The following is a 15935-nucleotide window of genomic DNA, read 5'->3' as shown; positions in this document are numbered from 1 at the left end:
TGTCCCGCTGTCCCTTCCGTTGCAGATGCCAACCTCATTTGGTCAGCATTGCGATCGCTCAAATAATAAAAATATCTTTAAATATTTCTGTACAGATCAGTTTTATTGAATTGCCATAAGATAATCATTCTATTGTACACTGTGTGGCCCCCTTTATCCTGAGATACAGTCAAATACCTGCAGTGCTAGCCAAGCTCACACTTCAACTGCAATCGTTCAGTAACATCATGTTAGATCATATTACAGCAAATAAAAAAAAATAAAAACAATTCATTTGTTCCAAATCAATCTAGCAAGTTTGTGTCATCTGAAGTTATATGATATGGGTCTCTGGGTCCTAGAGGTGAAGTCCTTCTCCAATCCACTCGCAACTCTGCATGGGAATAGACTATCATGAATTTATTGCTGTCCAGCAGATTCATGTTTGCCTTTAGAACAGGGGCATAGCTAGAAATGACTGGGCCCCATAGCAAAAAATTTTTATGCCCCGACCTTCCAACCCTACGGACCTTGGACCTCCCACCCGAACATTCCTCCAGGACCCTGCACCCCAACATTCCCACACCCCTCTAAGTACAGTATAAGTAGCCAGGTCTGTAGGTGTCCCCAGTTTAGGTAGTAGTCAGGGGCGTAACTAGAAATCACTGGGCCCCCTTGTGGCAACAGCAATTTAAACTAAATACTGTACAAACGTTTTAACTCATACATGAACATTATGGAAAATCCAAGTTGAAAATAAACTGTGAAGATAAACAATTTCATCCATCCTACTCCTGAAAAATAAATTCATTCTTTTACAACCTCCTAGTTTTATTTTCTGTTTTAAAAAGCTAAAAAAGTAGGTTTAATGCTATTGTCTCATATGATGATGATTCAGCTTTTCCCATAGTCTCGCAGTTAGCAATCATGTGACCCCCAACAAGACAAATTCAGCAATCATGAGGCCCTATCAAGACAAATTCAGCAAAAATGAGGCCCCCAACATGACAAATTCAGCAATCGTGAGGTCCCCAACAAGACAAATTCAGCAATCATGAGGCCCACAACAAGACAAATTCAGCAATCATGAGGCCCCCAACAAATCATGAGGCCCCCAACAAGACAAATTCAGCAATCATGAGGCCCCCAAAAAGACAAATTCAACAATCATGAGGCCCCCAACAAGACAAATTCAGCAGTCATGAGGCACATAAATAGACAGCATTAATTCCAGCAAAGGACCAGCACCACACGAAGTATATTTATAGCTATCTTAGTGCCTCATTAGTGCAGGCATGACAGCAACAACAGACGCTGTTTCGGCCTATTCGGGCCTTTTTCAAGTTGCTCTATAGTCATCAATGGTGCAAAGTGTCACAAGCGTATATATAATACATATAATACCCTCCCACCAAACATGTTAACCAATCAGGGCGGCCACCACAGAGAGGACCTGATGAGAGACTAAAGTAGTCAGCAAATCGCAGACTAGTATTCTAAATTCAAAATACAACCAACACGCCTCCCAACAGGGAAGCAGAGAGAACACCCACCTGCAGCCAGCAGAAGTAGCAGTTACTAACGGCGCATCATGTTATAAACCGCCGCCTCCCTCCACGGAAGCGAATGGAAAGACGTCATAGTCATGTGCTGAGTCACATGACCCGCACCACTGACCCACGTCAGCCAATCACATGCGCCATAATGGTCGCATAGTAACGCGTACACTAATGCTGGCCAAGCGGAAAGCGGTGTTAATGCGGCCAATCAATAGACAGCATTTCACATAAATAGGTAGAATGCCCCCTTAATATGGTAGACACCTCTCACCTGGCTTCTGAATTCTCCTGTACTGGCTGCTGTGCCTGGCAATACTGTTTTTGGCTGGACTGGGGATGATGTGTGGGCTAAAAGGCCTGGCGGTGATGCTGTGGCCTGGTTGGCGGTGATGCTGTGGCCGGGTTGGCTGGCGGTGATGCTGTGGCCGATGCTGTGGCTGGGTTGGCGGTGATGCTGTGGCTGGGTTGGCTGGCGGTGATGCTGGGCTGTGCTTGGCTGTTTGAAGTAAATGCAGGCCTGACTAGTGGTGATGCTGTGGCCTTTTTGACAGTGATTCTGGGCTGGTTGGCTGGTGGTGATGCTGGGCTGGCTGGCCTGGATAGTTTAGGTAGTGACAGGTGCCCCCTAGTTAAGGTAGCGCCAGGAGTCCCCAAGTTTAGGTAGTGACAGGAGCCCCCCCAGTTCAGGCAGTGACAGAAGCCCCCCCCAGTTCAGGCAGTGACAGGAGCCCCCCAGTTCAGGAAGTGACAGGAGCCCCCCAGTGTAAGTAGTGACAGGTGACCCCCAGTGTAAGTAGTGACAGGTGACCCCCAGTTCAGGTAGTGACAGGGACCCCAAGTGTATGTAGTGGCAGGAGCCCCCAGTTTAGGTAGTGAGTGACAGGGACCCCCAGTTAGGTAGTGATGGACCCCCAGGTTAGGTAGTAAGTGACAGGGATAGGTAGTGAGTGACAGGGACCCCCAGGTTAGGTAGTGAGTGACAGGTGCCCCCCAGGTTAGGAAGTGACAGGAGCCCCCCAGGTTAGGTAGTGAGTGACAGGGACCCCCAGGTTAGGTTGTGAGCGACAGGGACCCCCAGTTAGGTAGTGAGTGACAGGGACCCCCAGTTAGGTAGTGAGTGACAGGGACCCCCAGGTTAGGTTGTGACAGGGACCCCCAGGTTAGGTTGTGTGCAACAGGGATCCCCCAGGTTAGGTTGTGAGCGACAGGGACCCCCAGTTAGGTAATGACTGACAGGGACCTCCAGGTTAGGTTGTGAGTGACAGGGACCCCCAGGTTAGGTTGTGAGTGACAGGCGCCCCCCCCCCCCCCCCCCCCCCAGGTTAGGTTGTGAGTGACAGGGACCTCCAGGTTAGGTTTTGAGTGACAGGGACCCCCAGGTTAGGTTGTGAGTGACAGGCACCTCCCAGTTAGGTAATTAGTGACAGGCGCCCCCCAGGTTAAGTTGTGAGTGACAGGGACTCCCAGGTTAGGTAGTGATTGACAGGCGGCACCCCCCAGGTGCCTAGCCATGGCTGTAAATAAACACTAACAGCAGGAGGTTCTGGACAGCAGTCATGAAGCCCACATTGTGTCCAATACACAACTGGGACAGCACAGTTTTCAACCCAGACACCTCAGAATTTTTTTTTCCTACACAAGAATAGAAATAGTAGCTATTTTGAGGGTGTGTTAAATAGCTAGTGGCAGCAGCGCATAACGGAGTGGACCCTGGTGGTGGTGTTGGGAACACAGACAGGAGGTTTCATGCAGCAGCAGAAGGACATACATGGCAGCAGGCAGCCTAGGCCATGGCACCTAGCGGTGGTACCACAGCACCTAAACCAGGCCAAATTTGCAGTGGACTGAAGGTTGATGTTCTGAAAAAATAATTCCCAGGCACCTCATGTCCTCCTGTCGCCGACAACATGTGCCTGGAACGTGCCTTCAATACAGGCCTGGTTGATCTTAAAGAGGAACTCCAGTGAAAATAATTTAATATAAAAAGGTGCTTAATTTTTACAATAATTATGTATACATGATTTAGTCAGAGTTTGCTCATTGTAAAATCTTTCCTCTCCCAGATTCACATTCTGACATGTATTACATGGTGACATTGTTACTGTGGGCAGATTATGTAGCTGTTCTGGCTTTAACAGACAGCTATAAACAGCCATTTCCTGTGTGTTTCATTGTTACATTGTGGCAGTTTGCCCAGAGTACCGTACGGTACCAGAGCCTCTTGTGGGAGGGGTTTCAGCACAAAATCAGTCATACAGCGCCCCCTGATGGTCTGTTTGGTCTGTTTTCATGTAAAAGTGGGTATCAGCTACTAATTGGGATAAAGTTCAATTCTTGGTCGGAGTTTCTCTTTAAGGAATGTGAGTCTGTCCACGGACTCTGTGGACAGACGAAAGCGCTTCTCCAGGACCATGCCAATGCACCTCTCAGACAGCATGCTGGAAGGGGGGCAAGACAGGACTTCCAGAGCGTACTGCGCCAGCTTACTCCAGATCTGCAAGCGCTCGACCCAGTACACCAAGAGGTCCACAGTCTCCTCACTGCTGGTGTCAAGCCCACTGAAGGACTCCATGTAGTCGGCCACCATCCGGGTCAGGCGCTGGCTGTGACTTTGAGAGGAGGATGCTGCTGCACACACCTGGTGGAACACAGGTGGTTACGAGACAGGACGGTCTCCTTGCCACAGCGTGATGCAGCCCTATTGGTCCTTCTGAAATGGTGGAGGAGGGGCTTGCTGACGCACGGATTTCAGATGACACGCATGGAAGCGGCGCTGAGCGGCGTTTTAGCAACATATGGAGACTTTGCCCAGGTAAAGGTTTGTGTGCTTACATGTGTGCTTTGTACATGTTCCCCATCAGGTCCGCCGTTAACCCCGCCCATTGGGACACCTATTGGTGGTTTTATTGGGGGTGGGTTATTTAAGGACTTTGCACATGGGTGTTTGTTATGGCTACTGCAATTTGATAAAGGGCTAGGCCCGAAACAGCGACTGTCATTGTATTGCCACTTTCTATGCAATAAAAGAGCTTAACGACTACCCTGCTTGAGTGGTGCCGGTCTCTTTGGAGAAAGTTGGATTTCACTATGACAACACTATGACATCACAATCTGTAGGATTTCACTATGACATCACTATGACAGCACGATCTGTAGGATTTCACTATGACATCACAATCCATAGGATTTCACTATGACATCACTAGGACATCACGATCTGTAGGATTGATGCTGTTGCTGCTGCTGCTGGCTGCAGGCACCGGTTGCTGTGCTGGCTGGACAGGGACAGAGGGGGTGGAAGGCTGGGGGAAGGCTTCCTCTAATCGCCGAACAAGGATCTCCTGCAACTCCCTTGTTTGCTGCTCACGGTGTCCAGCAGGCAGGAACTGACCCACCTTCCCCTTCAGCCGTGGGTCCAGGATCATGCTGATGCAGGCGACCTCCCAAGCTTGCATCTGCTTAACCCTGGGGTCTGTGTGCAGGCACCACAGCATGTGCCTTGCCATGGGGAACAGGGTGGCACTTCCAGCAGAGACATCAGGGTCAGTGTCCACAAGTTTGCTTTCCTCCTCCTCTGGCCCCTGAGCCTCTTCTTCCTCTCTCCACCCTCTCACCACTGCTGCTGCGCTCCGCTGTTCCCCCTCAACAGCAACATCCAGCACCTCCAAGTCCTCCTCCTCCTCCTCCAACAACTCAAATTCCTGCGCAGAAGTGGACTGCGTAGGCGACTGCTGTTCCAGCTGGATTAGGACCTCCTCTCCCACATCCATCAAATCACAAAGTGCCCTGTCCAGCAGACTAACAAAGGGCACCCACTGGCAGAGGGATGCCTGTTCGTCGCTCACCAGGTTGGTTCCCTGCAGGAAGGGAGCCAATACCAAGCAGACCTGCTGCATCTGCCCCTACTGTGCGTTGGAGATGAGCTGGAGTTTGGTGGTGCCGGCGACAGTGGCCTCAACAATGTAGTGGTGGACAGCCCTCCTCTGCTCAACCAGCCTAGTGTTGGGCAAACATCTAGATGTTCGGGTTCGGGCTGAACAGGCCGAACATGGCCGCGATGTTCGGGTGTTCGAGCCGAACTCAGAACATAATGGAAGTCAATGGGGACCCGAACTTTCGTGCTTTGTAAAGCCTCCTTACATGCTACATACCCCAAATTTACAGGGTATGTGCACCTTGGGAGTGGGTACAAGAGGGAAAAAATTTTAGCAAAAAGAGCTTATAGTTTTTGAGAAAATCGATTTTAAAGTTTCAAAGGGAAAACTGTCTTTTAAATGCGGGAAATGTCTGTTTTCTTTGCACAGGTAACATGCTTTTTGTCGGCATGCAGTCATAAATGTAATACAGATAAGAGGTTCCAGGAAAAGGGACCGGTAACGCTAACCCAGCAGCAGCACACGTGATGGAACAGGAGGAGGGCGGCGCAGGAGGAGAAGGCCACGCTTTGAGACACAACAACCCAGGCCTTGCATGAGGACAAGAAGCGTGCGGATAGCAATTTGCATTTTGTCGCCATGCAGTCATAAATGTAATACAGATGAGAGGTTCAATAAACAATAAACAGTAATTGGTGTTGTCCAGAATGCGCACAATGCGTGGGTCGCATTCAATGCAGTCCTAGGCCGAAGAGGTCATAGCCTAGGGTCACAAAAACCTGTTTATTTGGGCAATTTCAATGGTGGTCGAGTCAGACGTACATAAATCGCAGCAATGGCCGTTAACAACGTCTGAATCTCACGAAATGTCTCATGCAGGTAGAAGACATATTGTTAGACTTGGGCTCCAAAGATGGGTTCCCTACATCTCTGCAAACCAGAGTTACAGGGCTCCAAATTTGGTAAAATCCCCCATAGGCTTTCATTGGGCCTCCTATTTACAGTTCCAAAATCTCACATCTTTTCAAAGGGCAATTGCTCAGCAGTGGCAAATTTTCTAGCATTGTAGGGACCCTTAGGGGGAACATGACTGGTGAGTTTCGGGCCCCTAGGCCAAAGAGGTCATAGCCTAGGGTCACAAAAACCAGTTTATTTGGGCGATTTCAATGGTAGTTATGCTGACGTACATAAATCTCAGCCATGGCCGTTAGCAACGTCTGAATTTCACGAAATGTCTCATGCAGGTAGAAGACATATTGTTAGACTTGGGCTCCAAAGATGGGTTCCCTACATCTCTGCAAACCAGAGTTACAGGGCTCCAAATTTGGTAAAATCCCCCATAGGCTTTCATTGGGCCTCCTATTTACAGTTCCAAAATCTCACATCTTTTCAAAGGGCAATTGCTCAGCAGTGGCAAATTTTCTAGCATTGTAGGGACCCTTAGGGGGAACATGACTGGTGAGTTTCGGGCCCCTAGGCCAAAGAGGTCATAGCCTAGGGTCACAAAAACCTGTTTATTTGGGCAATTTCAATGGTAGTTATGCTGACGTACATAAATCTCAGCCATGGCCGTTAGCAACGTCTGAATTTCACGAAATGTCTCATGCAGGTAGAAGACATATTGTTAGACTTGGATTCCAAAGATGAGGTCCCTACATCTCTGCAAACCAGAGTTACAGGGGTCCAAAATTGGTAAAATCCCCCATAGGCTTTCATTGCCTCCCTATTTCACTTTCCAAAATCTCACATCTTTTCAAAGGGCAATTGCTCAGCAGTGGCAAATTTTCTAGCATTTTAGGGACCCTTAGGGGGAACATGACTGGTGAGTTTCGGGCCCCTAGGCCAAAGAGGTCATAGCCTAGGGTCACAAAAACCTGTTTATTTGGGCAATTTCAAAGGTAGTTATGCTGACGTACATAAATCTCAGCCATGGCCGTTAGCAACGTCTGAATTTCACGAAATGTCTCATGCAGGTAGAAGACATATTGTTAGACTTGGATTCCAAAGATGGGGTCCCTACATCTCTGCAAACCAGAGTTACAGGGGTCCAAATTTGGTAAAATCCCCCGTAGGCTTTCATTGCCTCCCTATTTCACTTTCCAAAATCTCACATCTTTTCAAAGGGCAATGGCTCAGCAGTACCAAATTGTCTAGCATTGTAGGGACCCTTAGGGGGATCATGACTGGTGAGTTTTGCCACTGCTGAGCAATTGCCCTTTGAAATGGTGTGAGATTTTGGAACGGTAAATAGTAGGCCCAATGAAAGCCTATGGGGGATTTTACCAATTTTGGAGCCCTGTAACTTTGGTTTGCAGAGATGTAGAGACCCCATCTTTGGAATCCAAGTCTAACAATATGTCTTCTACCTGCATGAGACATTTCGTGAGATTCAGACGTTGCTAACGGCCATTGCTGCGATTTATGTACGTCAGACTCGCCACCATTGAAATAGCCCAAATAAACAGGTTTTTGTGACCCTAGGCTATGACCTCTTTGGCCTAGGGGCCCGAAACTCACCAGTCATGTTCCCCCTAAGGGTCCCTACAATGCTAGAAAATTTGCCACTGCTGAGCAATTGCCCTTTGAAAAGATGTGAGATTTTGGAAAGTGAAATAGGGAGGCAATGAAAGCCTATGGGGGATTTTACCAATTTTGGACCCCTGTAACTCTGGTTTGCAGAGATGTAGGGACCCCATCTTTGGAATCCAAGTCTAACAATATGTCTTCTACCTGCATGAGACATTTCGTGAAATTCAGACGTTGCTAACGGCCATGGCTGAGATTTATGTACGTCAGCATCACTACCATTGAAATAGCCCAAATAAACAGGTTTTTGTGACCCTAGGCTATGACCTCTTTGGCCTAGGGGCCCGAAACTCACCAGTCATGTTCCCCCTAAGGGTCCCTACAATGCTAGAAAATTTGCCACTGCTGAGCAATTGCCCGTTGAAAAGATGTGAGATTTTGGAAAGTGAAATAGGGAGGCAATGAAAGCCTATGGGGGATTTTACCAATTTTGGACCCCTGTAACTCTGGTTTGCAGAGATGTAGGGACCCCATCTTTGGAATCCAAGTCTAACAATATGTCTTCTACCTGCATGAGACATTTCGTGAAATTCAGACGTTGCTAACGGCCATGGCTGAGATTTATGTACGTCAGCATAACTACCATTGAAATCGCCCAAATAAATAGGTTTTTGTGACCCTAGGCTATGACCTCTTTGGCCTAGGGGCCCGAAACTCACCAGTCATGTTCCCCCTAAGGGTCCCTACAATGCTAGAAAATTTGCCACTGCTGAGCAATTGCCCTTTGAAAAGATGTGAGATTTTGGAACTGTAAATAGGAGGCCCAATGAAAGCCTATGGGGGATTTTACCAAATTTGGAGCCCTGTAACTCTGGTTTGCAGAGATGTAGGGAACCCATCTTTGGAGCCCAAGTCTAACAATATGTCTTCTACCTGCATGAGACATTTCGTGAGATTCAGACATTGGTAACGGCCATTGCTGCGATTTATGTACGTCAGACTCGCCACATTTGAAATTGCCCAAATAAACAGGTTTTTGTGACCCTAGGCTATGACCTCTTCGGCCTAGGACTGCATTGAACGTGACCCACGCATTGTGCGCATTCTGGACAACACCAATTACTGTTTATTGTTTATTGAGCCTCTCATCTGTATTACATTTATGACTGCATGGCGACAAAATGCAAATTGCTATCCGCACGCTTCTTGTCCTCATGCAAGGCCTGGGTTGTTGTGTCTCAAAGCGTGGCCTTCTCCTCCTGCGCCGCCCTCCTCCTGTTCCATCACGTGTGCTGCTGCTGGGTTAGCGTTACTGGTCCCTTTTCCTGGAACCTCTTATCTGTATTACATTTATGACTGCATGCCGACAAAAAGCATGTTACCTGTGCAAAGAAAACAGACATTTCCCGCATTTAAAAGACAGTTTTCCCTTTGAAACTTTAAAATCGATTTTCTCAAAAACTATAAGCTCTTTTTGCTAAAAATTTTTTCCTCTTGTACCCACTCCCAAGGTGCACATACCCTGTAAATTTGGGGTATGTAGCATGTAAGGAGGCTTTACAAAGCACGAAAGTTCGGGTCCCCATTGACTTCCATTATGTTCGGAGTTCGGCTCGAACACCCGAACATCGCGACCGTGTTCGGCCCAAACCCGAACATCTAGATGTTCGCCCAACACTACACGTGACCCGTTCGGCCAATCACAGCGCTAGCCGAACGTTCGGGGAACGTTCGGCCATGCGCTCTTAGTTCGGCCATATGGCCGAACAGTTTGGCCGAACACCATCAGATGTTCGGCCGAACTCGAACATCACCCGAACAGGGTGATGTTCTGCAGAACCCGAACAGTGGCGAACACTGTTCGCCCAACACTAAACCAGCCGCTCCAACATCGCCAGGGTGGAATTTCAGCGAGTCGGCACATCAATGACTAGCCTGTGTCGTGGCAGGCCCTCGGGCTGTTGAATGTCGGCCAGGTTTGCTGCGGCAGCGGCTGAGCGCCGTAAACTGCAAACAATTTTCCGAGCCGCTTCCAACAAACTGTCCATCCCCTGGTAGGTGCGCATGAACTTCTGCACCACCAGGTTGAGGACATGGGCGAAGCAGGGGAAGTGGGTGAAGTTTCCCTGCCTGATGGCAGCCAGCAGGGTTTCCGCATTGTCGGATACCACCAATCCAACTCTGAGGCCTCTGAGGGTCAGGCCACATCTTCTCCTGCTCCCTCAGGTAGCGGAGCACGTTGGCTGCCGTCAAACTGTTCTTTCCCAGGCTTCTCATCTCCAGCAGCGCTTGACAGTGGCGGGCCTTCACGCTGCTGTTGATGCGGGGTCGCTTGGTGGCAGGAGCTGCTGCTTCTCCCCTGACCCTGTGTGGGGGCACCACATAGTGGACAACTGGTGCTTCTGCTGCTGCTGATGTGCCCGAAGATGGACCTGCTGCTTCCTTGCTGGCACATTCCACCAGGCTGAACTAGTGAGCCATAAAGGACAGGTAGCGGTCTGTCCCAAAACGGCTGCACCAGGAGTCCATGGTATTGTGGATCCGCTCACTCACGGCGTGATTGAGCGAGTGGCCCACGTTCGCCCTAACAAACCGGTGCAGTGCTGGGTTCGCCGTGTGGGAGAAGTAGTGGCAGCTGGGAATTTGAAACTCCAGGATCCTCGGAAAGAGCAAATTCCGTTCCGCCGGCGCTAAATTCCGGCGCCATTACATTTCCGCTGAATTTTGAGAATTTCCGCAGAATTACAAAATCTCTCTCTCCCTCCTCCTTCTGTCTTGTCTTCCAGGGATCTGTAGGATGTCAAAAGCAAACTCACATACATTGGCCAGGAATCAAACCCAGGTCAACTGCTTGGAAGGCAGCTATGCTCACCACTATACCACCAACACTACATCCTGAATTGAAGTCTGGAAGATTCCATGGCAAGGGTGGGAAGGATGAAAAGCTAGGTGGCCATGCAACCATTCCTGCTAACCTAAAGCTTACTTGTTGCTTACAACACATTGGCTTAAGACTTTACCAAATCCAATGCTCCAAAATGGGGATGGGTCTGGGAGTGACAAAAAAATTCACTTTTTTTTTTTTTTTTAAATACCAGTAGTACTAGTAGTGTAGTCTGCAGTAGTCGATAACTAACTCGTGTGACAGACAGTGACAAATAAAAGTCTGTCACGCACGGACACAATCAATACGGTCAGGCAAATGACAGTGATAGATCACAACAGATGCTGTCCTCTGTAAAGTAACTAACACAGTACTGAATCTTATAAACTCACAGACTAACAACAGTACAAATTAAGTAAACTATTACGAAGATAAATAGCAACTAACTATAATCCCTAGTAGTAGTGTAGTAGAGTAGTATTCGATAACTAACTCGTGTGACCGACAGTGACAATCAAAGTCTGTCACACACGGACACAATCAATAGGGTCAGGCAAATGACAGTCATAGATCACAACAGATGTTGCCCTCTGTAAAGTAACTAACACAGTACTAAAGCTAATAAACTCACAGACTAACAACAGTACAAATTAAGTAAACTAGTACGTAGGTAAATAACAACTAACTATAATCCTAGCAGTCAGGGCCGGCCCGCTCATGAGGCGGGGTGAAACATTTGCCTCAGGCGGCAGATCTGGGGGGGCGGCACCCGCCCGTCCATGGACGCTGGGGCCGCCCGCCGAGCTGGAGGGGTAGCGGGCAGAAAGGGGGTATTGGGCCTAGCGGCGGGGAGGGGGGTCGGACCCCCCCCTCCCTCGCCTGGGTCCCCCGATCTGCGCTCCTCCTCCAGCGTAAAGTACCAGCCAGCGTGCATATGAGAAGAGGCAACGGGCGGGGGAATCACTCACCTTCCGCGTTCCATCGCGTGCTCCACTGACGTCACTTCCGGCAACGCCGCCCACTGTATTGTAAGTGGACGGCCTTGCAGGAAGTGACGTCGGTGGAGCGCACGATGGAACGCGGAAGGTGAGTGATTCCCCCGCCCGTTGCCTCTTCTCATATGCAGGCTGGCTGGTACTTTACGCTGGAGGAGGAGCGCAGATCGGGGGACCCAGGCGAGGGAGGGGGGGGGTCCGACCCCCCTCCCCGCCGCTAGGCCCAATACCCCCTTTCTGCTAGCTACCCCTCCAGCTCGGCGGCACCCCCCCCCCCCCACCCACGGGGGAGGGGGGGAGCGATTTTTTTTTCTAATTTTGCCTCAGGCGGAAAAAAGTCTAGGGCCGGCCCTGCTAGCAGTCAGGGATGGGCTCAAATTCGAATTCGGGTGAATCCGGATAGTTGCTATCCGGATTTCACCCAGTTACCTGCGCGGGGTGGGCCGGGGGGGGGTCAAGCTTACCTATCTGACGTCCTCTTCGGTCCGTCCCTCAGCGCCTCCCATGATGCGGCCCCCGCGGTGGTCACGTGATTACAAACACTTCCTCCTTCCAGGTTGAAGGAGGAAGTGTTTGTACTCACATCGTGACGCGCGTGGACCACATCGTGGGAGACGCCGAGGGACGGACCGAAGAAGACGTCAGATAGGTAAGCTTGACCCCCCACCCACCCCGCACAGGTAACTGGGTGAAATCCGGATAGCAACTATCCGGTTTCACCTGAATTCGAATTTGAGCCCATCCCTGGTAGTAGTGTAGTAGTCGATAACTAACTTGTGTGACCCACAATGACAATCAAAGTCTGTCACACACGGACGCAATCAGGCAGAGATGACAGGCAGTCATAGATCACAACAGATGCTGCCCTGTAAAGTAACTAACACAGTACTGAAGCTAATAAACTCACATAAATGTTCTGTGTCTTGGCTACATTGCTCATCACAAAATTAAATTCCAATAGGGATGCGCTCCTGACCTTCTGCTGATCGAGCATAATCTTTCCTCCAGCGCAATTGACTGAATCGATCTATCCTGAATGGACATTGATAGAAAATATTGACAAGTATATGGCTATCCCTTCACAACATGAGAAGTTACAGGGGGTCACACTTCCAATAGTAAGATTAGGAAGGCAGGAGCACAGAGGAGGGCGGTGGGGGGCACCTTAACCAGCTGAGCGGTCTGGACGAGCTCAGCTCGTCCAACACCGCCAGCGGCTGCCGCTCAGGCCCTGCTGGGCCGATTTTAACGAAATAAAAAGCAGCACACGCAGCCGGCACTTTGCCAGCCGCGTGTGCTGCCTGATCGCCGCCGCTCTGCGGCGATTCGCCGCGAGCAGCGGCGAAAGAGGGCCCCCCCTAGCCGCCTGAGCCCAGCGTAGCCGGAACAAAAAGTTCCGGCCAGCGCTAAGGGCTGGATCGGAGGCGGCTGACGTCAGGACGTCGGCTGACGTCGATGACGTCACTCCGCTCGTCGCTATGGCGACGATATAAGCGAAACAAGGAAGGCCGCTCATTGCGGCCTTCCTTGTTTATTCTGGGCGCCGGAGGCGATCGGAAGATCGCCTCCGGAGCGCCCTCTAGTGGGCTTTCATGCAGCCAACTTTCAGTTGGCTGCATGAAATAGTTTTTTTTTTATTTAAAAAAAACCCTCCCGCAGCCACCCTGGCGATTTAATCAGAACGCCAGGGTGGTTAAGCTACCAATACTAGGGCAACACTTGAGGCTACCTATACTGGTGGACACTTCAGGTTGACTACTCTGGCTGCCTAAACAGATGCAGGCAAATTTAGCCAGAGGGTAAAACCAAAAAAATAGCTTACCCTGCTCCTGCTAAAACTCCTGCCAATGCCTATATACTATTCCCCCACTAAGCTGTAGCAACTCTGGAGGAACACATAGTTCTGGCACTGGCTATTCCCATTGCACGAATAACCTAGCTTTTTTCTAATTTGTGTTCTGGCTATTGCTGCCACCCAAATTAGTCAATAGTGCTGCTGTAGCCATAATTCTCATTGCCAGGAAACCCCAGTCAGAAATGTACACTGGGGTCCATGGCTTTGTAGTTACACCATTAATTGCAATATACTAATATAGATTAGTGATTGCTGTTATGCAATGTGTTGTGGAATTTTTCTCCTTTAAAATATCTGCTATGGGGTGGCGCAGGATTAAACGTCCCATCTGCCTGCCAGGAGCGTGAGATGTCAGCTGCCCCCTTGAGCCTGTTACTGGTTCTGTGCTGTTTGTGGGTTCCCCGGGTTTATTGAAGTTGGAGTTGCCTGCATTGCCTGCTGTATGGGTGACACTCTCATGGCAGAAAATGCAGACAACACAGGCTTCAATACACCTGGGATCACACACACATCAGGGGTAGAGTAAGAGCTGCATGGGGAACGGCCGGCATCTGCCTGTAAACTCGCTCTCGTGGCAGGCAGCCAGGCCAGTTTTCCGAGCACCACCCTGTATCTGTGTACTATTGACATTACACATAAGATGATGACATTGTTTGCAAGTGAATGTAAAACCTTTATTTTTGGTTATGCAGATTATGCAGATAATTACATTAAATTAAGTAAATCAGACCACATGTAAGACAGATTGTTCAATTTATATATATAAATCAGACAACAAACACATCAGTATCACGAGTAACACCAATCTCAGGAAAGTCTTCTATTTAGAACAGCAGGACGGTGCGGATGCTGTAGGAGAAACAAAACAAAAGTCAGGGAACAGTCAACAGTGAAAACATACTATAAATAGGAAATTGACACAGCCATTAGAGATGGCCCGAACGGTTCACACGCAAACTTATTCGCGAACTTTATGCGAGTTCGACCCGCTCCCTATACTACATCATTAGGGTCAACTTTGACCCTCTACATCACTGTCAGCAGGCACAGGGTAGCCAATCAGGCTACACTCCCTCCTGGAGCCCCCCACCCTTATAAAACGCAGGAAGCGTCAGCCATTTCACTCACTCGTGTGGCTGCAGTAATTAGAGAAGGGAGAGAACCTTGCTGCTGACATAGGGAAAGCTTAGTTAGGCTCTTGTGTTAGGCTTGTTAGGTTGCTCCTTCTTGCTGATCTTATTGCTAAAAAGCACTCCTCATCCTCAACATTTCTTTTGAGAGCAAATGTTCTTGTGATTAGAGATGGGCCGAACCTCCGATTTTTGGTTCGTGAACACCGTTCTCGAACCTTCGCGGAAGGTTCGGTTCGCAGAATAGTTTGCAAACCGCAATAGACTTCAATGGGGATGCGAACTTTGAAAAATAGAAAAAATTATGCTGGCCACAAAATTGATGGAAAAGATGTTTCAAGGGGTCTAACACCTGGAGGGGGGCATGGTGGAGTGGGATACATGCCCAAAGTCCCGGGGAAAATCTGGATGTGACGCAAAGCAGCGTTTTAAGGGCAGAAATCACATTGAATGCTAAATTGCAGGCCTAAAGTGCTTTAAAACATCTTGCATGTGTATACATCAATCAGGGAGTGTAATTAGAGTACTGCTTCACACTGACACCCCAAACTCACTGTGTAACGCACCGCAAACAGCTGTTTGCGTAGTGACGGCCGTGCTGGACTGGTGCGCACCGTGGTGAGAGTGTAGGCCGTGGCGGTTTTCAAGCTCATATGGTCGCCGGGCTGTGGTAGCTCAATGATAGAACAACAGTGACTGTCCAGCTGATCGAATTTGGTCTGACCACAATGAAGCAACGACCTTATCTTTTGTGTCTCACCCCCACCCGAGACACTCAAATAGCCGGTGGTCATTGCTTCATTGTGATACGCAAGCCCCTTCCCCGCGGCAAGGTAATGATCACGAAGGGGGATGGGCACATGTACATGCCTTTTGTTTTTTTGTTGCAGCCGCCCGCAGTGCAGCCAGAAAAATTAGGCAGGCATGTACACGCACCAGAAAAATTAGTGTAGCGGCCGCTGCTAGCAGCGGCCTTAAAAATTCAGGAATCCGCCTAGAGTCCTGGACCCTGTTGGCGGTGGCGGAGAAGGCAAGTGGCCTGCAGGCAGAGATGCTGTGTGTGGGGACTGACTTAGTCTTCGGTCGTGCAGTATCCCTCCGTAATCCATTCCTCATTCATTTTGATAAAGGT

General features: G+C 49.2%; 1 protein-coding gene across 2 annotated transcripts in view; it reads right to left on the bottom strand.

The window, feature by feature from the left end:
• Positions 1 to 14322: 14322 nt before the first annotated feature.
• The window catches only part of LOC137504023 (alcohol dehydrogenase 1-like), a 53503-nt gene continuing 51890 nt past the window's right edge, over positions 14323 to 15935 (bottom strand). For both annotated transcript variants that reach the window (XM_068231922.1, XM_068231931.1), the window contains one exon: positions 14323 to 14522. In XM_068231922.1, the coding sequence (XP_068088023.1) occupies positions 14498 to 14522 (25 nt within the window). In that variant the 3' untranslated portion in view covers positions 14323 to 14497. The remainder of the gene's footprint in view (positions 14523 to 15935) is intronic.

Source organism: Hyperolius riggenbachi, chromosome 1 (assembly GCF_040937935.1).
Source record: "Hyperolius riggenbachi isolate aHypRig1 chromosome 1, aHypRig1.pri, whole genome shotgun sequence".
NCBI classification, from domain to species: Eukaryota; Metazoa; Chordata; class Amphibia; order Anura; family Hyperoliidae; genus Hyperolius; species Hyperolius riggenbachi.
This window is presented reverse-complemented; position numbering and strand designations above follow the sequence as displayed.